General features: G+C 52.0%; 5 protein-coding genes across 5 annotated transcripts; 4 read left to right on the top strand and 1 right to left on the bottom strand.

The window, feature by feature from the left end:
* Nucleotides 1-300: 300 nt before the first annotated feature.
* On the top strand, nt 301-1859 carry ACET3X_006984 (uncharacterized protein; the record flags this gene model as incomplete). The annotated part of the gene is made up of 2 exons (XM_069453174.1): nt 301-571; nt 619-1859. The coding sequence occupies 2 exons, from the start codon at nt 301-303 to the stop codon at nt 1857-1859; spliced, it is 1512 nt and encodes a 503-aa protein (XP_069305752.1).
* A 314-nt stretch (nt 1860-2173) lies between these two features.
* ACET3X_006983 (uncharacterized protein) lies at nt 2174-3556 on the top strand. Its single transcript, XM_069453173.1, has 3 exons — nt 2174-2484; nt 2537-2918; nt 2970-3556. The coding sequence occupies exons 1-3, from the start codon at nt 2260-2262 to the stop codon at nt 3206-3208; spliced, it is 846 nt and encodes a 281-aa protein (XP_069305751.1). The 5' UTR covers nt 2174-2259; the 3' UTR covers nt 3209-3556.
* A 504-nt stretch (nt 3557-4060) lies between these two features.
* Nucleotides 4061-5329, top strand: ACET3X_006982 (uncharacterized protein). Its single transcript, XM_069453172.1, has one exon. It carries the CDS (start codon nt 4190-4192, stop codon nt 5252-5254), a length of 1065 nt encoding a protein of 354 aa, XP_069305750.1. The 5' UTR covers nt 4061-4189; the 3' UTR covers nt 5255-5329.
* Nucleotides 5330-14741: 9412 nt separating this feature from the next.
* ACET3X_006981 (uncharacterized protein) lies at nt 14742-16196 on the bottom strand (the record flags this gene model as incomplete). Its single annotated transcript, XM_069453171.1, has 2 exons — nt 14742-15170; nt 15219-16196. 2 exons carry the CDS (start codon nt 16194-16196, stop codon nt 14742-14744), a joined length of 1407 nt encoding a protein of 468 aa, XP_069305749.1.
* Nucleotides 16197-16795: 599 nt separating this feature from the next.
* On the top strand, nt 16796-19569 carry ACET3X_006980 (uncharacterized protein; the record flags this gene model as incomplete). The annotated part of the gene is made up of 6 exons (XM_069453170.1): nt 16796-16816; nt 16871-16957; nt 17001-17027; nt 17080-17463; nt 17513-19192; nt 19249-19569. 6 exons carry the CDS (start codon nt 16796-16798, stop codon nt 19567-19569), a joined length of 2520 nt encoding a protein of 839 aa, XP_069305748.1.
* Nucleotides 19570-23741: the final 4172 nt, after the last annotated feature.

The following is a 23741-nucleotide window of genomic DNA, read 5'->3' as shown; positions in this document are numbered from 1 at the left end:
GTCCGGTTCTATTTAACGGTTACCTTAACGCCATATAACCCCGATGCTCGCTTTCTTTGCGTCCCGATAACAGCGAGATGAGGGGTTATGGGCCAATTGCGCATAATGACCTCAGGCTTAAGCCGGGCGGAATCTTACTCTGTCAAGAGATCGGGCGGAATCTCACTCTGTCAAGTAGGGGCTGGAGAACATCAAGTCTGCACCAGCAGATATTCAACCGCATTAAAAGGAAGCCTCGGCCTTGAGCAACTTTGCGAGCGGGCGACTAGCTAGGCCCTCTTGGATCCTGTAACCCTTAGAATGGCGCCCAACACTCTTCTACTTCAAGGCGGTGTCGCCCTGATCCACGATGCGAACAACCATGTAGTTCCTACCAGAACTGACATACTTGTCGAAGATGGCAGAATTACAAGAATTGCGCCTGAAATCACGTCGTCCCAGGGCGTCGAAACTATCGATTGCACCAACAAGATCATCAGCCCAGGCTTCGTCGACACCCATCGGCACGGCTGGCAAACGCAGCTCAAAGGCAGACATGCCAATGAGGAGCTGATAAGGTACATGGTTACTGGTAAAGTTCCAGGCTCAATTCTAATGCCTGGTTCTGACAAAGAATAGGCAACTCACAGAACTTTCAATACTCACCTCCAGATGTCTTCTATGGCCAACTCGCAGGTATGCTAGAAAGCATAGCTGCTGGCACAACCACCGTGGTTGATCATGCACACATTACCCGCTCACCGGAGCATGCCAGGTCTGCTATCGCAGGTACCGCATCCTCTGGCATCCGATCTGTGTTCTGCTACACCCCATTGATGCTCATCACCCAATTCAATCCCCTCACCTTCCATCCAAATCCTTTTGAAGACTGGGTCATGCAAACCTTTGAGGAACTAGCTGACAGCGGGCCTTTTGGAGATGGACGAGTGGTCCTCGGCTTTGCTTTTGATTTCTGGTTTCTACCCGCGCACATGATCAAAGGCATATTTGCCAGAGTGAATGCGAAGGGTGTCAAGACAATTACCTGCCATGGGTCCGTGGCATTGGGACTCAACGTAGTACAGCAAGCATCAAACCTCGATCTACTGGATGAGAAGATTATCATCTCGCATGGTGGTACGATTTTGAAGGCCGATGCCGAGCTCTTGAAGGCTGCTGGGGCGTTTGTCAGTTCTACTCCTAGTTCAGAACTCCAGATGGCCATGGCGAGGCCGTACTGCTTCGATGCCTCCTTCCAAGATGGAGGTGTGAGCGGAGATTCGATCGGATTGCAGGACAATGCCGCACTTGGCGTTGATTGCCATTCGTGCACTGCCGGTTCTATTGTCTCTGAGGCAAGGCTCGGCTTACAAAATGCGCGAAACCATTATAACGAACATTACATGAAGCAAGACAAGATTCCGGAAACACTTCCTGAAAATCTCAGTGTCGAGGCTGCATTCAATTTGGCAACGATCAAAGGCGCGGAGGCTGTAAACATGAGTAGCGAGATTGGCCGCATCGCGGAAGGCTACAAGGCAGATCTAACCATCTACGATGCTCTCAGTCCTAGCATGGTTGGCGCGGCACAACATGACCCGGTCGCCGCGATCATCCTACACTCGAGCCCGGCCGATATCGAGACTGTCATTGTTGATGGTATTGTGAGGAAGAAGGATGGCAGGTTGTTGCCGATACAAGTAGACAGCAGCGCAAAAGCAACTATAGGCAGCGATACTCTGGACTGGGCATTTATTGCTCAAGAGATTGTGTCGAGCAGGGAGAGAATGCAAAAGGAGATAGACAAGATCGACTTTAAGGAAGCATACGATTCAATCATCAAGATGTTTCAAGTCGATGAGAAGAAATTGATGGACTGAGGTCTGGACAGTGTTCACGAATGCTCAAACCCTGGCAGAGAGTGTTGAGCATGATGCCGTAGATCACACGCAGCCCTGAAACGGGTCGCAGACGCGGTGCCTGGTAGTTTCTGTAGTGTTGAGATGTTCAAACATGTTTCTTGAAAGTTGTTGTGTTTCTTGGATTGCATAAATGGTGATGAAACGTGGTGGGACTGTTGAACAAGCGCGGAAGTAAAGATCTGTGCTGCAGGTGGCGCAGGAGCTTGGACCTTTGAGCATCCCGAGACTCGATATCTCCTTCTAAGATTATCGTCAACATTACTACATCAGCAGCCCGTCTTCGGTTTCTTCGGCCTTTGCTATTCGAATTTGCGTCTTCAGATACTATCCAATCACTGCATATCGTTTAATCGCCACCATGGACGTCAAAGAGCCCCTACTTCCGTCTGAACCTCCGCCCTCATACGAAGACGCACGAAAGTCACCACTTCCACACAACACATCGGCGTCAGGCGCACCATTAGGCAAAAGGCCGCCGCCAGGGCCGCCGCCACCGCTCAGTTTGCCAGCGCTGAATGAATTGAGGGGGTCTAGAGTTGTGCTTGCGAGTGCGTCACCACGGCGGAGACAGCTTCTCGCGCAGGCAAGGACATGCCCATCCGACTTTGGACATGTCAGAGACTAATCTTGTTTAGATCGGCCTCACAAAGATCGATGTATGCCCTTCCAAGTTTGCCGAAAACCTGGACCATTCGCTCGGCGCGCTGAACTACGTCCTCGAAACCGCGTCTGCCAAAGCGCACGATGTCTACAAAACCGAGATTAACAATCGCGAGCGCGGCGAACCGGCCATAGTCATTGCTGCCGACACCATTGTAGTGTCGCACGCCGGCAGAATACTGGAAAAGCCAAAGAATGAGGCAGATCACATAGCAACACTGAAGATGCTGAGGGATGAGGGCGAGCACAAGGTCATGACGGCTGTCGCGGTGATGAGGCCACTAGAATCAGCAATAGACCCAGGATATGCCATGGAAACACATGTGGAGGAGACGACGGTCAAGTTTGACCCTTCTGGTACTTGTTCCAATTCGGCCACGATTAAGCTGAACGCTAACACACATACAGTTACCGACGAACTTATTCTCGCATACGTCAGAACACGCGACGGCAACGACAAAGCAGGCGGCTACGGTATACAGACAGCTGGTTCTGTTCTCATCGAGCGTATAGAAGGATCTTACGACAACGTGGTTGGTCTGCCTCTACGGCAGACACTGAAATTGATAGAAAAAGTCATGGAGCCTGAGGAGGAGGAAGACGGTGACTTCTTTGTGGATAGCCGAGAAGACGGCGAGGAGGAGTGAGAGCCGCCCAGCATTCGCATGATAGCGTCAATACCTGGCACATCGATCCCCGCATAAAATGCTGAGGATGGCGTGCAGCATACAGTTGCAGGAGAAGTGGGGTATTCTGGGTTGTGCTCAATTAGTAGAGGCGCCGATATCTGCCTCCAGGCTCGATGGGTCAGACATCGTAGGGGTAGTCGTGGTATGGTCCTCAAGGATTAGTATGTTTTGCGAATACTCGGAACATTGTATTCGCGCGTTCGCCGGACATAGGCTCGAGAGTTACCCCCGTATGCCCCGTCTCAATGTCAGATAAATTGTGCGCGATTACTACGAGGCTCCTCGTACGACGTGCTTCGAGATGGCTTTTTCTTCTCTATATCGTTTTCTGACATGATTGCAAATCCAAGGGACAAATCATGAGCATGGCCCGAGGCTCCACCAACCCTTCAGTCTCAGCACTCTGTTGTGCCATGTTCACCGCTGTGCATTGAACCTAGGGTTACCCTCATAACCCCTCCATTACCAATCTCGCCCCACATGCCTCGGCTCAGCCCTGCCCTCGCTGCGGGCACCTTTCCCAATGCGTGCAACTCCCGGCGCGACGCTCGTCATGGCTTCGTGTCGTTCAACGTTGTCTCGAAGATTCTGCATTTGCGACAAGTTTCGTGCCCCGCGTCGAGACACTCGACCGAAAAATGGCTTCCAGAGTCGGACGAATCGGCGCGCCCCTGGCCGGTAACTGCCCGATATGCAACCTTGTGACAAGGCTTTCCTGGACGTCGCCTCTGGACCCTCCCATGATGCAATTCGGGTCTTTTTCTCGGCGGTGAAATCACAATTTCTAACCTAGATGCTGCTGTATCTATAGCCAGGTGCTCGTTGTCACTGACATCTCGCTCTTCATCAAACCATCACACCACCTTACAACAGCATTGTACAAGATACCTATACATACCCCCTTCTAATACACCTCATACACAACGCATTCCCGTCACCATGGTTCAAAACAAGGGACTCATCTTCAAGAATGCGCCGGAGGGATGGCCAAAGCCGGGGCAGGACCTCGCTGTTGAGGCCCGCGATATCGACCTCGACCAGAAGCTCCCAGAGGGTGCTCTGCTTGTAAAGAACTTCTATGCCTCCTTCGACCCCTATCAGCGTGGACGCATGCGTTCTCCCGAAGTCAAGTCTTACTCTCCTCCTTTCGAGCTTGGCAAGCCCATCACAAACCGCTCCATCTTCAAGGCCGTCAAGTCCAACAGCGAAAAGTTCAAGGAGGGCCAGACTCTCATCACCATGGGAGTCACCCCTATTGAGGAGTACTCCGTTCTCGACAAGGATGCCGTCGCCAACTGCATCGAGCTTCAGAACCCCTACAACCTCGATCCCAAGTACTTCCTCGGCCCTCTCGGTATGCCTGGTCTTACCGCGTGGTCGTCTTTCTACGAGATTGGCCAACCGAAGAAGGGCGAGACCATTTTCATCTCCGCCGCTTCTGGTGCCGTCGGCCAACTAGTTGGCCAACTCGCCAAGCACGAAGGCCTTACTGTCATCGGTAGTGTCGGTGACGACAACAAGCTCGATTTCATCACCAAGGAGCTCAACTTCGACTCTGGCTTCAACTACAAGAAGGAGAAGGCTGCCGATGCCCTCGCCCGCCTCGCCCCTAACGGCATCGACATCTATTACGAGAACGTTGGTGGTGAGCAACTCGAGGCTGCTATCAACGCCATGAACAACTTCGGTCGCATCGTCGCCTGTGGTATGATCTCGCAATACAACGCTAAGCCCGGCGAACAGTACCCCATCCGCAACCTTATGCAAGTTGTCGCCAAGCGCCTCACTATGCGCGGCTTCATCGTCAGTGACGCAAACATGGGCCCCAAGCACCACAAGGACCACCAGGAGAAGCTCCAAAAGTGGCTTAGCGAGGGTACCTTCAAGGCCAAGATTAGCGTCACTGAAGGTATCGATAACGGTGTTGATGGTTTCCTTGGTATGCTAGAGGGCAGGAACTTTGGTAAGGCTGTCCTGCAGATTGCGGATCTGAGTAAGGAGTAGGATGTTGAATACCCAATATGGCTTTTAATCAGTTAGCGCGTTACCGCTGTTTTGAATGAAATGATGAACAAGCAACTCTGAGTTTCTGTTCCAAATGCTGGTGATGCAGGGAATGATGCGAAATCTGAGTTTATTATTCCAGCCTGCTAAGCTTGTAAAGTAACAAGCTTCCTTTAAAAATTTCTCGTCGAACATGTGCATTGCAGTCACCACAGTGGCTGCCTCTTAACATGACTCGCACGACCGCTGACGTCATGTTCTGCCGATCGCCTGCACTTTCCTCACTCCAAGACTTCAAATTTTCCATAAACGTAGCATCAAGAGCAATCACATTTTTTCTCAGCACAGGCTCACTCAAAGCATGTGCCGGTATCGATGATATCTGCAGATGTCGCGTGTCGACCTGCGGCGATAACGCGATGGCTCTGGGTGCCTGCTCAACGTAGCGACCTGGTGTACCACCAAACCCTCGAAACATCTTCGAGCCCATCTTCGAGCCTGTCGCTAGAACCAATCACCTCGAGAGCTAAAGAAAATGCCATATCGACGTACAGTCGCCAAGGTTCTCAGCTCACGCATAGTGCTCGGCAGAGCGACAAGGCTCCGTCGGAAGTGATATCAGGCAGACCACGACCACGAGCTACGGATATTCGTGGGCCTTTGATATTTGTTCTATGGCTCATAAATCTGTGCTTGTAGCAAACTGTGGACTAGTAGCATGTGGTACGTCCTCATATGTCACCCGTTAAGTCTGTTGCTAATCTGTTCGATGCGCCACGAAGCGCTGCTTTCCATGTTCAGCCTTCTTGCATAGAACTCTTGTCACCGACGCAGTATAAATACCACCCAATAATCAAAAGGATGAACGCAAGAGCCCAGGCAGCAGTCTGGGCGACAGGCGCTAGTTGCTCACAACAACGCCACAGATAGCTCAGCCTTGCGCCATGCCCAGTCTGATTTCCCGAAAACGTCCAAAACATCGGGACCTGGTGCAAAATTCCGACGGTTCATGTCAGATTTCTTACATGCGTACTACATTTCATAAGGCGCCGGTTCCCTTCCTTCAATAGACACTTTCTTTTCATATTCAGCCGGACGCACTATTCTCATCCGAAAGCAACTATGGGCAGCTGTGGAAGCTCTCTCAATTGCAGTAAATGCTATGCCAGTGAGCCTATCGATGGCTGCGATACTGAAATCGACGTTAACCCCGACATTGCGGGCCTTGGAGTGAGCATGCCTTAGCCTGCTTTCCGTATTTTACTTTGACCTCGTCTTTAGGTGCTTATTTCATTTCTGTTCGGAGCCTTTGGGCTATCTCTTGTCATCGTCTGGGGCTACTTCAACAGGTGCCTCCCGCCTGATGTACTGTCTTGCACCGACCAATATGCGCTTCAGTTACTTAAGAAGCGCCGTCGCTCTTTCATCGAAGCCGATCTCCGTTTCGAACCTACACCAAAGCACAAAAGGAGGACGCAGATTATCATCGGTTTTGTTACGGTTCTAAGCGACCAACAGCTAGTGACCGGTGTTGCGATTCTAATCGCAGGGCTTGCTAGTCGATGCCGCATATCCTTTTACGAGTTCAACATCGTCACATATCTGGCTTACTTTGCTACCTTCACGCATGCCCTCTCGTTGCGCGTGCTGCAGAGCCATCTATTCGTGCGCAAGCTTGTTCGAGATTGCCGAGTTGTTTTCACCGTCGCATTCCTAGCGATGTTTTCGTTTTCGTTCGTCGTCAACACGGTCTCGACCAACTTCGATGATATTATAAACGATAAGACACTGAACGTAGGCAACGTGGTTCAATGTCTCTTTGAAGCTTCGAGGTTCGGCAAGACTGTTCAGTTCGACATGGTTGAGTCCATTGTGATTCTCGGGATGTTACTGTTCAACCATGTTGAAGCTATTGCGATGCTATATTTCAAACCGGAGATCAACCCACTTGCTATGCTAGTGAACTACTTTTACGCACGTTGTCTTCGTTTCAGAGGCTTTTCGAGCGAAAACGCCAGTATCATTGTCACCAAGGCGGAAAGCAAATACGAGGCTTGGCTCCGTCCACCACCGGCAACTACAAAAGACGTCAGCGTCTCTGTATGGTACGCGTTCAACATCTACTTCGACTCGTGCTTATCAATTTTGCCGAGGATCCTGCTGGGCATGACGTATGGCACAGGGAGTATCGTCCTTGCTATATGGTACGGAGGGCTAAAACCTGCAAATGGTCTTTATGTTTTGGGGTTCGGGCAAATTGTAGCCATTGTGCTACTGGCTCTCACTCTCCTGGCCGCAGTTGAAGTCATAAATGGTGAGCCATCCAATATCGAAATTGGAAGCAATGTACTAATTGTGGCCTGTTTCTATAGAGCAGAAGCTAATGAAGACCTGCGTTGCTGCCGACACGACCCTATCAGTCCCGGAAGCGAGTGTTGCAGACGCGAATATAACCGAAAGCGACGCTACACCTGAGGACGGTGAAAGAGTTGTAAACACTTTGGAAGCATCTCGAAAGTCTCACCTCAATCAGAGACGTTCTGCTACTAGAGCCTGGAGACGCCTTGCTATTAGGATCTGGAGGCTCCTAGTGCGTTTCGGATCATCAAAGTCATATGATGATCTAGATGCAATAAGAGCTGGAAACTTCTCTGTACATAACGACGACGTCTACACAGCAAGGAAAATGGGCAAGCTTGCAGTGTTGTGTTGTCTCTTGGAGGGATGTTTGTTTACATTCATTGGAGTTGGCTGGAACTTTGATGACACTAGCACAATAGCGTCGGCCTATTTCTACGGGTACCTTGCCTTTCGGATCCTCCTGAGCGTCAAGAGCATGGTAGACCATTTATACTTTGTCAACGACGAAGCCCGGATAGCTCGCAGCCAACAGCAGTCAGGTTCCCAACTCATCAACCTGCAACAAAGTAGTCGGAGCCTGAGTTCCTCGGTACTCCCGAGCGATACCAGTGTACGGACCATTTCACCACCACCACGGCCGGTGAGCGTTACCGAGCAGCGTTCTACTGCGAGAGAGGGACAACAAGAATTCGGAGTGCCGATCAAAACTGATACAGAAGCGGAGGTTGGGGGTGTCATATTGGCAAGACGCAGAACTAACCCTCCGCAACCAAGAGAGTAAAGCTTCTGGTCGTAAAGATTGACAGTCTAATCGTCCCTGTACTACGATGGCTTTAGATCTGGAGGGTTGTTTTCTTATGCATATTGCATCATCCACTTCCTTTGCGTCTTTCTGTTCACAATCCGTGTAGTGTTTCTACAGTTTGAGGAGCTAGCACTAAGAACAAAGGAGGTTAATTGCAAAGCTGCCTACTATGAATGAAGTTGGTTATAGTTCTTTTCGAATCAAAAAGTGAATTGACGAGACTGTGCGTGTCTGAGATGTGGAGATTTGCAATTGGTGACACAAGTAGTCACTGCCCACTATAGCAGGTGTGCTGGCATGTATGCTGTGACGTAACGAATCACTTGTTCGAGAATGTGATTCACGTAGAAAACTTCCTCCGCAAGTAGAAACGTAAGCCGTCAAAACACCACTGGAACGTCATGGTTGCTACTTTCTTCATATTGTTCGCTTTGGTGAACCATCCCTCCAAAGTGCTCCTGCCATGCTCCAAGACCACATCGCCAAGTCAAGCTGATTACGACGAAGTGTGAAAAAGTTCGGAGAGATGCCAGCGGGCTATGATAACCGAACCTGAAAAGCCGATCCTAGCCCACACACACGCCAGTTTGTTCCCCATTGCCAAATTATGCATCCCAAATAAACACGTTCCACAGGTAAATAAGACGAGCAAAATAACCCTGTCCAATGCCGGAAAAGAAAAAGAAGAACGCCAAATCATGCAAAACATAACATAAAGAAAGAAAAGGACCTACTCAGAAGGAATAGACACAGCAACGAAGGTGCTGCTGGTAACTTGATCGATCAATGTGCGGTGGATGCTGATGACAGACATTTGACATGTCTTGTCGCGTCATTAGCACGTGCGTTTCGTTGATACGGTCTGGTGTGCTTTTGAGTGTGCTCGATATCGCCAGCATTGCTGCTAATTACTGTTAGCATTCATTTCAACTACTCGACGAAATTACTTGCCCTTCTCCGATGGCCCCGATTAACTCTGATCATACGGCATTTAGTGCATGTGCGACCAGGACCGGGACCAAGATTGCAGTGACAAGGACAACGTTAACGGCAATGCCAGCAATAAGCGCTACTCTCTTCGACTGTGGCGTACAGTAACCCAGGTGACCTTCCGTGAACGAGGCGATGATGTTGTCTGCAAAGAAACGGAAGAGAAGGATGCAGGGTGGCACGAGGCAGAAAGCCGCGAAGATGAACCATGACAGCTTGCGTCGCCGTGCCTCATCCTCTGGGTTAGGTTTCCGCTCTACACAGAGGAGGTGAGGTGAGTGTTCGTGTGCAATATTGGTACGAGCAGTCGGAGGGTAAATATGGAGGCTGGGGTATGAGGATCGAAGAGGCGTGTTCGTGTCACTAGTAGATGGACGTTCGCTACCGGCCATGAAGTGCGTGGTATGGGTACCTTGAGTCGAGACAGTGGATCGAGCTGCTTCTGGCGCGAGAAACATCTGGCGCAATTTTGTTTGCCCTGGTACAGCAGATCGGCTTGTGCGCCGTTGCGAACGCAGGAACGTGGTCGAGTTGCGAAGGTGCTTTCGAGCCCCGGGAAATGGAGATGCTTCTTGCAGCGTTTCCAGTTCTTTCGTCTGTGGAAACAAACTGGTCTCCGATGGTGTTCGGTCAGATGTCGGAATGTGGGTTGGCCGAGATTGGCTAATGCGAGTTACACTGCCTGTAGCTGGGAACGGTGAAGCGTAGAAACCGTTGTAGTCTGAACGAAAGCTCTGGCGACCGACACTTGAGCTGAGCCTAACACCGGGACTACTGTGATCTGCGACACTGCTACCAGTCTCGTGCATGCCAGTCCCGCGAGGAGTACCAGTCAGATTGCCCTTGGGCCCAACAACGGAAAGCTTTTCAAACGTGTTCTGCCGTTGGAGACCAACAGGGCTGCTGCCAAACACGTTCTCGTCAGCGGTACTTGAAGTCGGTATGGTATCGTCGCTTCGGTATCGATGATGTTGACGGGCCGGATTTTTAGGCGGAACACGCGGCTCATCGACAATGACGTTATCATTAGGTCCAGAAGCCAACAATTCTTGCGTTTCTTTGTCGCTAAAAGCGTACGGATCTGCCCAAGGGGCGTATGCATACGGCTGCTCAACAGCACCACGCCCCAAAACATCATCAGTATGAGGAGAGAATCGAAAGAATGGCGCTGTTCTCGACGCAGGGGGGCTGGTAGCCAATGGAGGAGACGATGTGTCTGGTGCAGTGCGAGCGCTTGCCCGGGCTCTCAGCTGGGGCGGCGATGAGCCGAAGGGGTGGGGATGTTGGCTTTGTATGGGACTGGGATGACTGTAGTAGGTCGGTCGAGGTGGTGACTGAGCTTGTTTCGCCCATGACGGAAGAGAGCCATCCGAGTTTAAGCCGAGGCTGTTCCGGGTACCTTCGCTGCTGCTATAGTCCGCGATACTGCTCAGTGACTCGTGACGTTTAGAATCAGGACTGTTGCCGCCAACTGTCTCCCAGTCTGCTTTGTCTCCGGTGTCTCCGGAGATAGCTCTATCACCACCGCGAAGGAGGGTATCGGAATCTTTTGGGGCGCCAGATGATCTATTCGTGGCTGTCTTGCTCAGCAGCAGGCTTGCTGAGTTACGTCTCCCCCACATGGCGGGGATCGTACTGTCACTCTGGTGGTTGTTGACCGTGTCTTGAAAGATCTGCTCCGCCTGCTCGAGAGCCTCTTTTGGTGTATGCGGGCTCTGTGGGCTATCCACTTGGGAGTAAGATGACGAAGGTTCGAGAGGTCGTGCTTCAGGTTGGGAGTATGATGAGGACGGTTCTAGAGTGCGCGCCGCGTTGGGCTGACCTGAGACATCGAACTGTGAGGTTCGCAGCAAGTTCCGAGTATCGCCGTATGAGTAGTTCGAGCCCTGAGAAAACATACTCGACAGTCCTGGACGCAGAGGAATGAATGGTACTTCGTCGTACTCAAAGGCTGGCGCTAGAGGAGCTGCTTCACGAGGGGGGGATCCTGGGTGTTGAGTAATCGGAGGTTGCCTTGAAGGTACACCAGCTGGTGGATAGTGTGCACCCCGTGCCTTTTCAAACTGCTCGCAGTGCGTAGTCAAAGCTGCGTCGGTTGCACTCTGAGGGCTGTACTCATCGATGAATTTGCTGATGGTGTCCGTCTTCGGATCCCCTTCATCGATGGGAGGGTCGTACATATCCTGGGCGAATGGAAGTGGCACCTGACGGCTGACTCCATTTGAGGCGCTGTGTTCATACAGACTGTCACGATTGTATCCGTTCATGAAGTCACTCGTGTGCATGCCACTATAGCGTGCGAATGGGTTGGCACTACTGTTGCGGTTGCTCGGAATGCCCTGTTGATAGATCGACTTCCGATGGCCATCCGTGGTGTAGATGGATGAACTAGGGTATATCGAGTCGAGATCATCGTAGTAGGGTTTTGAGAAGCCACCTTCTGTGGAGTATGGCAATTGAGAATCGTCAACGCGTCCAATCTCAGTAGAACGGTCATCCGGCAGCATCGATGCCAGTGGCTCTGTGTCATAGTGTTTTGTAGGAAGCCTCCGTGGAATGTCAACGTCATTCTGTCCGGGCGAAAATGCATGGAAACTTTCGTGTGACAGAGGGCTAGTGGGCGTAGCTGGCGACATTGGTCCGACAGGAAAGTACGATGTTTCCGGTGTGGTAACATAGGTTTGATCTAGCGGACGCGGGAAGTCTCCACCCATGCTAATCGATGCCGCACTCACGTTCTGATTCTGCATATCCTGCAACTCTTCGCTCTGTGGTATAGCCGGACTTTTACTGAGCTTCCTCGTTAAACTGCGAGTAAGTCCTTTGAGGGAAAAGCGTGATTCACGTGCGGGCGCCTTGACGACTAATGGTGAAGGGGCGTTGACTGACTCTGGGCTGTACAACGGAGATGTATACGACGAAGAGTTAGGACTGACGGCGGCGGGTGACTGAGCCAGTGAAAGGTCCACATGTGACTGATTGGGAGAGTCTTCGGGGCGTCTCAGGATACCTGCATGCGCTGCGCGGAAGTCGCCGTATACAGGTCGCTTGGGTGCCATCTACATGGCTGTTAGTCGAGTTGAGAGCCGGATTAGGGTTGAAATACCTCTGAAAACGTGTCGCCAGACGAATGGAGAGTAACGTATTCACTAGAATCAAGATCTCGCGAAGGTGTAACAATGTCGTGGAGCAGTAACGAATCGTGAGGATTGACCAGGTCAAACGACGCGCCACGGTAATGGATGATTGCGGGGGTTGCGGGCGGTGTCGCGGGTGCGGTAGTCGCAAAGTTAAGTGGGTCTACATGCGCGGGCTCTCTTTCATCGTGAGGTGGGGACAGTGAAGGGTCGATTTGGTGGGGCGGGTACGGAAAGCGGGACAGCGAGAAGGTCGAAGCCGTAGGCGTGGTATGCGCGCCGCTGGAGTGCGAGAGTTCTGTGGAAAATCTCGATACTGCTGGTGGCGTTGATTGCCGTGGTAGGGTAGGCTTCGCGTTTGCAGTTATTGGAGGAAATACGGAACCTCTAGTCACAGGCGGTTTCGGCAACCTCTTTCTTGACTTGAACTGACGCACCTTGCTAGACGAGTCGCCAGTGAATGTGCTGGATATGCTGCCTGCCTGCACACGAGGCTCAGCTGACTGCGACCGATGCGATAGCTCGAGTGGTGTCTGTTGCTGGAAAGGCGAACAGTCCGAGTTGAGTTGATATGCCGACTGCGAGAAGTGAAGAGGGTGCAATGGAGGACCAGAACCTGACCGCGTCGAATGTGATACAGATGGTGCGCGTTCGATGTCGTTCAGGGCGAGCGCCGCGGGTTTTCTGCGAAGGGTCTTGCCTAACGGAGTCCCTGTCTGCGAGAGTGTAGGCGTGTGTTGCTGCTTGCGGTACTCGTGAATGGTGAGGATGTGAACAGGGGTCCGAGAAGAAGCAGAAGACGTAACCGAGTGGTGCGGGGAGTGTACGGGCGTCATTGGGTTGCCAGTGTGCATCTGCGGTGACGCTCGATCAGAAAGTCGCGGTGACTGCGAGTGGAGGTGGTATGCCGCCATCTTGTGTTCGCCTGTCGGGTTTTCTCTGATAGGCGAGGCGAGAAGTTTGCAATGTTCTCTTTAGTTACAAGCTTGTCATCGGCATCATGGATAGAGAGGGTTTCCAGGCTCTTGGTTCGTTGTTTTGCTTCGAGATCGGGTTTGAGAGGAAGATTAACGAGTGCATCGCGACGCCCACGCCATGGATTTGGTGGTATGGGGGACACGGTGTGGTTGTGGTGCTTTGAACGGAAGGATGAAGTCGCAGCTCAGTGTTGTTAAACGCAAGCGTGGTGCTGTGCCGATGTCTGAGGAGAACGTGGTATGGGGCTACGTCAGAAGTACTGAAGATGCAAGACAAGGACTCGGCGGCGAAGAAGGAGCGACGATGGAAGAATTAGTATTAGAATCGGTATAGAAAAGACAGTGCCACGAGAGTCTATCCCGCTGGTAGAAAGAAGAAGAAGGGACGCTGCAAGATGGCCTGAGAAGGGTCGACGAGGAAGGCACGATGCTCTCTCACCAAGTACCTGGGAAGGAACAATGACGAGACGGCAACACAATAGAACATTGCTAGAAGACGTCCTCAGGCTCAGGCCCGCCCTTGGCTCCGGGGCCACCGCCGCGCAGTCGTAACCTCAGCAGGCCACACGCTTCCATCGCATCCGCGTCTGCTGCCATGGCTCATTACACCTACCGGGTCGTTGTGTGCGAGGAAAGAGCGATGCGACATCGTGGCTGGTTGTCGCTATCATACCCCCGGCTTAGCGCGTGTTCCCGCTGGCCAGTCAAACCTCGCAGACACCTGCAGTGCCGAAACACAAGACATGGCCGCGCTGATGCGAGAGAGCAGTCTCTACCACTGGATCAGCCCCGAGTAGAGCTGCTAATACCCGTCATCTCGTTTCATGGCCCAGCCGTCGAGGCGTCGGAAGCCTAGCGGACCCAATCAGCCTTCGCCGAGCGTTTGCCCCCTCCTGTCACGACCGGCATTGCGCGATGGAAGAGATGAGTCTCACTTCAGCTGGCCCATAGCTGTGGACATTGCTCCTGTTTACGAGGTGCCCGGAGTTTCCACCGGTGAAAAAGATGGGCCGTGAGTGATGAGGGTTGCGTGGCTGTTGATTTCCAAGGCTGTCAAAACCCACGCTAATGTGGCGATCTGCCAGACAGCCGAGTCTTGGGAACTGCATGTTCTCTCGCGAGTAATGGTGAGGCGGGCGTTTACGCACTATCACGCAGGAACGTGGCACATAGATTATTGGTTACAAGGCTGCTATATATTCTCTACGCACTGCCAGTTACCTCAGTGTAAAGCCACTGAGTCTGTCTCCTCCGCTTGATCTGCTGCCCTTGTCTTCTAGTCCATCTTGAGCGAGTTCATGCAAAGCCTGCTTCGCACCGTACTCTTTCAGTCCAGTCCGCGATTTCCTCCGCCGTATCGACGGGTATCGTATAGGCTCCAAGTTGTCCATGGGCGAGTACGAGAAGCGACACGGATTAGAGCCTTGTGGAAACTGATGTTCCAGAATGACTCGTACGTTTACGCTGTCAGGCGCCCAGCTACGGCGATGCTGCTCCCGTACGTCTCTAGGCGACTTGCTCTTGTTTGGGGGTGTGCTGGGCTGCTTAGGCTGGGGTGATGTCGACGCTGCTTCGATTGCTTTACCATCATCCGGTGGTTGATATTCTATCAAGTTAGGATTGTTGACCTCTCCTTGCCGCGTGCCCTGCGATAATCAGCTCTAGTAGTGATTTCCTCGAGGGCGCAAACTTACACTAGTCGGGTACACGGTTCCTGGCATCATCACGTATTCATCCAACGAATGTATCAGGTTGGCGAAATTGTAACCTTGTTTTGGGTGACTCGGAAGAAAACGTTGCCCAATATCGTTCTCGAAGCTGAGCATACAGTCTTGGTTTGGCATGTACTTTGACAGATTGGTATACCACTGGGGATACGTGCCGTACCAAGCTCCGACATGCGCGTTAAGGTCAACAGACATGTATATGTTCTCGAGGTCCTCTGGCTTCTGTACTAGCAGCACAAAGTCAAATTCGCGTGGCAAGCCTGACTTCTGGAGCATGTTCTCTGTGAGTGTCCAAACGGCCTTTGCGTCTTCAACATCGTATTCTGGGCCCAATGGGCTTCTCTTTGATCGAACAGATCTCTGGATGCTCATCATATGGAAAACTTTGTAGCTGCTGTTTACCGTTGCTTTTGGGTTCAGCGAAGCAGATACGGGTGCCTGTGACACGCCTAGCGAGCTCGATAAGCTGAAGTTCCACTGCAGGTTCTCCGGTGACACGGCACCATACATTAGCTCTGGCGCGTGCTTCAAGATACGCGGATGCGAATCGGCTGGCTTTCGGGACGCGCTTGGGTCGCCGTTATCGCCATGGACCGTGACCTCGATTTCGGCGCTCTTGAAACGGTGCGAATCCGGATCGTGGGGATGGAAGACAAAGTGCACTGAAACGAAGAAGAGGTTGTCGATGGTGGTTTCGTGAAGCGCGTTAGACTTGTAGTAGCCGTGCTGAAGACGATTTACATGGGCAGAGATGTACGCTTTCCCAGGCAATCGGCGCTCGTAAAGGCATTTCTGGTTGATCTGAAGGCGCTTCCTTGGAACGTTCGGATCTTTGGGGGCAGGTCTAGCCTTTGCTCTGCTTCTCTTGACAGGGGGGTCTGGTGTCTGGTGTCGAGGCTCGGGCCCGTCATTCCCTCCCTTGAAGTGTTGCAGCAACGAATGCATCGTATCGTGGAGGTCTATCGGAGACGGCGTATACTAGATGCTCGGGTTGCCAGTCATGTAGTACCAAGATGTGGCGCGTGCCAAAAATGTCATCAACACACCCGGCTAGGGCAGTATCTCGGGCATGCTTGAATCTGAACATGCCATGGCTGCGACACAATGCAGAAGCGATGCATTATGGAGGAATGGAGGCATGAAACCAGAGGATGGATAGGAGGCACTCCTAATGAGGTTGGCACAAGCCGAATCCGGCGTAGATCGACTTGTCTCAGTAGTGCAGGTGTGGAAACCGATAACCCTACGTCATTTCGCGGTTAGCTTGAATAAGGGTAGGCACGCGGAGATTTGTGACATTTGTATGGCTTATGGGGAGGATGTGCGCTTCAACTTGTACATGGCTGGACGAGGGTGAAGGGTGCGGCCGACGGCCATAAGCTTCTTATCGGCGCGTTTCTTTATCGCAAGCGAACCCCGCAACACGGCTAGAAGGGGTGAAGTTGATGGAGCGGTAGAACCGGACTAGAGTATGGTGGATATACAAGTACAGTCTTGAGACGCGTTATACCAACAGTGCTCTTGGCTGCTCGAGATTTTGCAATATGCAGTTGTGTCCGAAGGAGGTGTGTTACACGGTGCTGTTCGCACGGGCGCCCCTGCTAATTGTCCCGTGACAGCTTGACAAGCTCGTCATCTCGCAGCTTGGCCTTCTCGCCCAACGCCGACTGGCGAGGGGTGTCAAGTTGAACCATTCCGAGGCAACCGTGAGTTTGCAACGAGTCGCGTAGACGCTGCTAAGACAGGCAGGCATTGATCGCGAACAATCTCCAAGAAGTACGGGCTGAGACTCGACGCGCATCCTCGGTCACATGCTGAACGCACACAGCTTATTCGCGATGGGAACCACACGGTCGCCGACCTCATGGCCATTGGCACGACCATGCTTGGCCGCCGCCATGTCCAGCCCTCTGTTGTCAACTCTCTCTCCGAGCTGATGGTTGAGGGCACCTTCCCCACAGGCACCTACCTCGTTACCGTCCACCACCCCGTGTCCACCGACGATGGGGACCTCGAGAAAGCGCTATACGGCTCCTTCCTGCCCGTTCCGTCAAACGACATGTTTCCGCTGCCCGAGTCAGACGTATACGACGATGTGAAGCAGCCGGGCGCAATCGTGGCAGTCAAGGGAGAGGCTGGTGTCATCAAGCTGAACGAGGGGCGCAAGAGGATCAAGCTGAAGGTCAAGAGTATGGGAGACCGCCCCATCCAGGCATGGCAGCCCCGTCAAGGCGACAGAGCACGCGACTGACCACACACAGGTCGGGTCACACTACCACTTCATCGAGACGAATCCGCAACTCGAGTTCGATCGTGTTCGAGCGCATGGCTACCGCCTCGATATCCCCGCCGGCACCTCGGTGCGCTTCGAGCCTGGCGATACGAAAACGGTCACCCTGGTACAGATTGGGGGCAACAAGATCATAAAGGGCGGAAATTTGATCGCGTCAGGCTTCATCGAGGACACGTCGGTCGCGAATGGAATCGTCGAGAGGTTGAAGTCTGGTGGGTTCCTTCACCAGCCAGAGCCGCATGGCGATGCCGCACACATCGACATCTGCACCATGGAGCGGCAGGCCTACATCAGCATGTTCGGTCCAACAACCGGCGATCTGGTCAGGCTCGGAGCAACAGATCTCTGGATCAAGGTGGAGAAAGACATGACCCGGTACGGCGACGAGTGTGCTTTTGGAGGAGGAAAGACCCTCAGAGAAGGCATGGGTCAAGCCGGAGGTCGATCCGACAAAGACTCACTGGACACCGTCATCACAAACGCTCTGATTGTCGACTGGTCTGGCATCTACAAGGCAGACATTGGGATCAAAGACGGAATCATTGTTGGTATTGGCAAGGCAGGCAACCCGGATGTCATGGACGGCGTGGATCCCAACCTGATCGTCGGTTCCTGCACCGATGTTATTGCGGGCGAACACAAGATCATAACGGCGGGCGGATTCGATACACACATCCACTTCATCTGTCCTCAACAAGCATACGAGGCCATAGCATCGGGTATCACGACTATGCTTGGTGGCGGCACAGGACCTAGTACAGGCACGAATGCGACAACTTGCACTCCTGGCAAGACGCACGTCAGGCAAATGCTGCAAGCTATTGACGAATTACCTCTGAACTACGGTATCACGGGCAAAGGAAACGACTCCGAGCTGCGGCCTTTGCAACAGCAAGCCGAGGCCGGAGTCTGCGGTCTCAAACTGCACGAGGATTGGGGAACCACGCCAGCTGCCATTGACGCTTGTTTGACCGTATGTGACGAGTACGATATCCAGACACTCATCCACACCGATACACTCAATGAGTCCGGTTTTGTCGAGTCGACTATTGCGGCTTTCAAGAACAGAACGATCCACACCTACCACACCGAAGGCGCAGGTGGAGGCCATGCTCCAGACATCATCAGCGTTGTCGAGCACGACAACGTTCTCCCCTCATCCACCAACCCAACCAGACCCTACACCCGAAATACTCTGGACGAGCATCTCGACATGCTAATGGTCTGTCACCACCTCTCCCGAAATATCCCCGAAGACGTCGCCTTTGCCGAATCCCGTATCCGCGCCGAGACCATCGCCGCAGAAGACGTCCTCCACGACCTCGGTGCCATCTCCATGATGTCGTCCGACTCCCAAGCCATGGGTCGTTGCGGCGAGGTCATTCTTCGTACCTGGAATACCGCGCACAAGAACAAAGTGCAACGCGGCACTCTGGAAGAAGACAAGGACACTGGTGCCGATAACTTCAGAGTGAAACGGTACATCAGCAAATACACGATTAACCCTGCCATAGCGCAGGGTATGAGCCACCTCATTGGCAGTATAGAGGTAGGCAAAGTAGCAGATCTCGTACTCTGGACACCAAGAAACTTTGGCGTCAAGCCATCTCTAGTAGTAAAGAGCGGAATGTGCTCCTATGCTCAAATGGTATGTACCGCCCTCTCTATTTCCTTCTGAGTGACTATCATACTAACGCCCAACAGGGTGATCCTAATGGCTCCATCCCTACTATCGAGCCCATAATTATGCGGCCCATGTTCGCCCCACTCCTCCCCCAGACAAGCATAACCTTCGTCTCGCAAGCCTCCATCGCCTCGGGTGTCGTGAAATCCTACGGGTTGCGCAAGCGTGTCGAGGCAGTCAAGAACTGCAGGAACATTGGGAAGAGGGACATGAAGTTCAACGATACGAAACCGAAGATGAAGGTTGACCCAGAACGCTACACGGTTGAGGCAGATGGTATGGTATGTACAGCGGAGCCGTCTGAGACGTTGCCCCTGACGCAGGCATACTTTGTTTATTAGTTCAAAATTGCATGTTCGCCACTGCGGTCGCAGGTATATGTTTCTGCATCATGTGAAAATGTCATTAGCCATGAATATTCATTCGGCTGTAGGGAAGTCCTGCTCGTATACTGCTACAGAATATTGGCTACTCGTACAACAAGTAGTACCTATCTCTGTCCTAGGAAGACTAGCGACCACACCAAAAAAAAAGCTTGAAGCGTTCAGAAACGAAAGTATGGAGGACTCGCGCATCGTCATTAAGAGAGCCTCATCAACCCAACGACGTCAGTCTCCTCTCAAGCACACTACCACTTCCTCCTCTTGACCTTCAGCACCTACCAACTCAGCCTTCTCTTTCTTCGTCATGGGACTCCTTTCCCTGTCACCGTGACTTAATGTGACCTGTCTCTTGCGCTTGATAGTTGGCTCAAAGTCGCTCGCCATCGGATTTAGCATGACAGGGCCGCTGACATCGGAGTGTGTTATCCCGCCGCCAAGTGCCTGTGCAAGTTCGGGTCCCATGCCTGTGGTATCAATGTGTTGCTCAAAGCTGCCCAATTCCTCGCCCAGGGCGCTGAAAAGCTGTCTCTCTAGACGGCCGGTACTGTCGATGCTTGACAGTGACACGCCAGTCTTGTGGCAGGGCTTGAATAGAGAAAGCTTAGTATTGTCCAAAGCGGTGTTGGTGGCTAAATGCGCATCGATGGCGTCCACATCGATTACCTCCACTAGGTCGGGTATACCCCTCTGTGGGTCATGTAAATGTCTGTCCTGATCCTTCAAGGTGGAACTATGTGCTATCTGAGACCCTGAGTTCAATGATGGCAGTAGGCTCTGATCATGGCGCATCGCTTGGTTTGACAGCCTTGGTGAATCGGAAGCGATGCCCTCTTTCCTGCTCCGAATATTTACCGTTGATGGGCCGTGAGCAGACCCAAATTTAGTAGGTTCGGTAGTTGAAGGTGGCAGTTCACCTCGATTGGATCTGTACGTACTTGAAAGGGCTGTAGATGGGTCTCTCATTGAGATATCTGAGGTGTAAGTTGGCAACCTCTGTGCGAAAGGGTTTGGCGTAGGGACGCGATTCGCGTGTGGAAAAGGAGTGGGCAACCGCGACTGCGAAGGAGGATAATTTTCTTTATTGTCTGGAATAGAAGGATGGCTGAGCATAGAAGATTTGTCCTTTGCTCTATCTTGCGATCGTTGCTTACTTGGTGACAGCCTGTTCGAAGCATTTCGTAGGGTGCTGTTGAGTTCCGCATAGGACGATTTGCGAACAACAGATGCTGAAGGCGGACGGTTAACGGGCGGAACAACTTCTGAATTTAGAGGATAGTATGTGTGACCAGTCGGCGGCCTACCAGCATCATCATGATCTTGACTACCAAATCCATGCCGTAATTCACGGTTCTGCTTTGGTGGGCTCATGGCTTCGATGATCTGCCCTAACTGGTCGTCTCGGAGCGTGACGACGAGTTGTCTTTCCTTCTCTCTCCTCGGCTGATGATCCTCCCAGTCTGTGCTGTTACTCTGGTTGTATTGCGACTTATCCGGTCTCCATGGTGGAGGGCCTTGTCTTGACAAATGTGATGATGTATACGAGTAATCAGGCATGGCCATATCGCTAGTTGAACCCGATGTAGTCCTCTTTGTCGACCAGGTATCCATACTCACGTCTTCAGCACAGCCACCGATCGAGTTGAGAGTATCGCCCCATGTACCCGAGCGACTGTTGTTTCTGAAGCCTGGAATTGGCTTCGGAAACTGCGAGATGGATGGCAGATGTGCATTAGATCGTCGATTCGGCACGACGTTCTGTGGTCTAGGGACATTATAGATTGAGTGCTGCGATATCGGTGATTGCATGTGCATGTCTCCTGTGAAAGGTCGAACTTTGGGGGCCCAAGACGGCGTTGGAGATGTCTGTGATAGGCATGTAGCTTGTTCAAGGCCGTTGGGTAGATACAGAGGGTTTCGTATTGGCCACGAGATTCCCGTTTGTTCCAAGATGTCTATATTTCATCAGTGATATGAACGCGAACAGTTTGTATTCCATGGTAGTACCCTTGGGAGCGTGCTGAAATGAGAAGCAAACAATGTCGTTGGTAACACCAAGGTCTGCTTCCCCAGGACCAGTTGACTTGGTAATCAGTTGTTCCGACAGTGTTATTCTTACACGTCCATTCGTATTGTGCGCGTCCCATACGCTTTGCATGAGGGTACGTTGATGAAAGGGTGGGAATTCGAGGTACCGCTTCGGCTGGCTCGTGGGGTAGTCATTGATGGTAAGCGACCTCTTCTCATATGCTGCGACATCGTCAATTCAGGCTATGCGTAGCATCAAGTCTGCTATAGCATACCAATCTCCTGAGGCCATTTCGTGGTAATGTCGAAGAAACCACGACTGTACCAATCAGCATCGAGGACTCATGTTCAAAAGCTGAAGCATAGAGCTCACAATAGTCTAGCCCCGTCGACAATGACCTGGACGCTGTATACGACTTTTTGATTCGTCTTCCGTCGGGATTCGATGAGTGGTGAGGCTTTCGATATCGCGGCCCATGAATGTACGGATATGCGAAATGGCGTAGATGGTGGCAACGAGTTTATGTAACAGGTCAAAGTGGGCAGCTGGCGGCCATCTGCATGCTATCAGTACCGATGCTTGTGACTTTTATGTAGCTTTTGCAAACGGGCGGCGGAGAAAATGGTACTCACACTCTTCAGGTGAGACATAACAGGCAGTCTTGAACTCCTGTATCGGTACGTGAGAGTCCTTGGGGAAGAGGATCACGTCCCAGTCGTCGTAGCGCATGGCAGTTGTAGGACTACTGCTGTTCAGGTCCAAAAGAGCAACAAGCAACTGGCATTCGTGCCGGATGGATGTTTTGTGAGGGGAAGTGGAAGACGGATGTTTATGAGATGTCAAGGGCTGCGCGAAGGAGAGCACGTTCACGGTTCAGTGTGAGGAAGCCACGATTGTCGGTATAGAACGTCATTGCACGAAAATCTCCATACCTGGGAGATCCTCAAAGATGCAATCGAATTCACGCATAGGCGAAGGGGAGTATATAGAATAAAGAAATATGTGGCTGGATTCGATCCGACCTGTACCATTGAACACGTATATAAGAACCGTTAAAAAACCCGTCTGCTTGAAACTCACTGACCACTGGTTCATAACACGACGTTCGAAGCCCTTTGCAGAGCCATCTACTAGAAAGTCTTGAACCTTCGATCTAGGACGTTTCTCGTTCCAGGCATCTCTCAGGATACTCATAATCAGACAAGGAAAACAGTGCAAATCTGAAAGAAACGCATCTTTACAGCAAGGGCGCAAACGCTCTTGCTGTGATGCAAAGGAAACATTTTCTTGACGCCTTCTCTTGTGCATGGGTATACCATAATCTTGTTCGCCAGACGCCGCGCTAAAGCATTATGCCTTCATGCCCAGTAAGAATATAGCCACATTGTTGAATGAAGTAATTCCCAAACTCCATGCTAAAGCGGCAAACAGTATTCGATATGCGTATGACCGATGCGAGGGCGTAATTGAACTACTGCGGAGGAAATTGCTGCGAGAAGGCACCGCCAAAGTCGGACGATCCGAAGCCAGAACTGTTGGCGCCGTTGGGTGGGGGCGAGACGAAGCGACCGAAGCTTCCGAAGGTAGGGGTGCCGTTCTGACCGTTCGGGTTACCAGTCTGACCGTTGGGAGGGTTGGTTGGAGGGCCAGCACTCTGGCTGCTAGGTCGCGAGCCACCTAGATTGGTGTTCATCGAAGGTGGGTAAGGCGAAGGCTGACCAGCCTGTGCTGGGAAGCTACTACACAGCGATGTTAGCAAAGTGCAAAGAAGAGCTCAACGGGAAGACTAGAATGCACTTGGAACAAAACGTCAGACAAATCAACCAAGCCAGCAAGCACGCAACAAAACACGCAAAAAATAGAAGAATCGTGTGATTGGAATGATAGCCAATCCCGCCTGGAGCAGCGCACAATCGTGAAGGAAAGGCAATCCGACAGAAAGCAGCACCCGACCCATGCATGACTAGCTACATCCCATATGCTCCCAGGAATATGAGTGGCACGCTTTGAAAGGAAAGCCCGAAGGGGAGAATAGATGGCCTGTTATACAAAGACTCCCTTCTATGGCCCTCCGCAAGATCGGTGTCGTGAGAAGAAGTCGAGA

The sequence above is a fragment of the Alternaria dauci genome, chromosome 6 (genome assembly GCF_042100115.1).
Source record: "Alternaria dauci strain A2016 chromosome 6, whole genome shotgun sequence".
In the NCBI taxonomy this organism is placed as follows: Eukaryota; Fungi; Ascomycota; class Dothideomycetes; order Pleosporales; family Pleosporaceae; genus Alternaria; species Alternaria dauci.
This window is presented reverse-complemented; position numbering and strand designations above follow the sequence as displayed.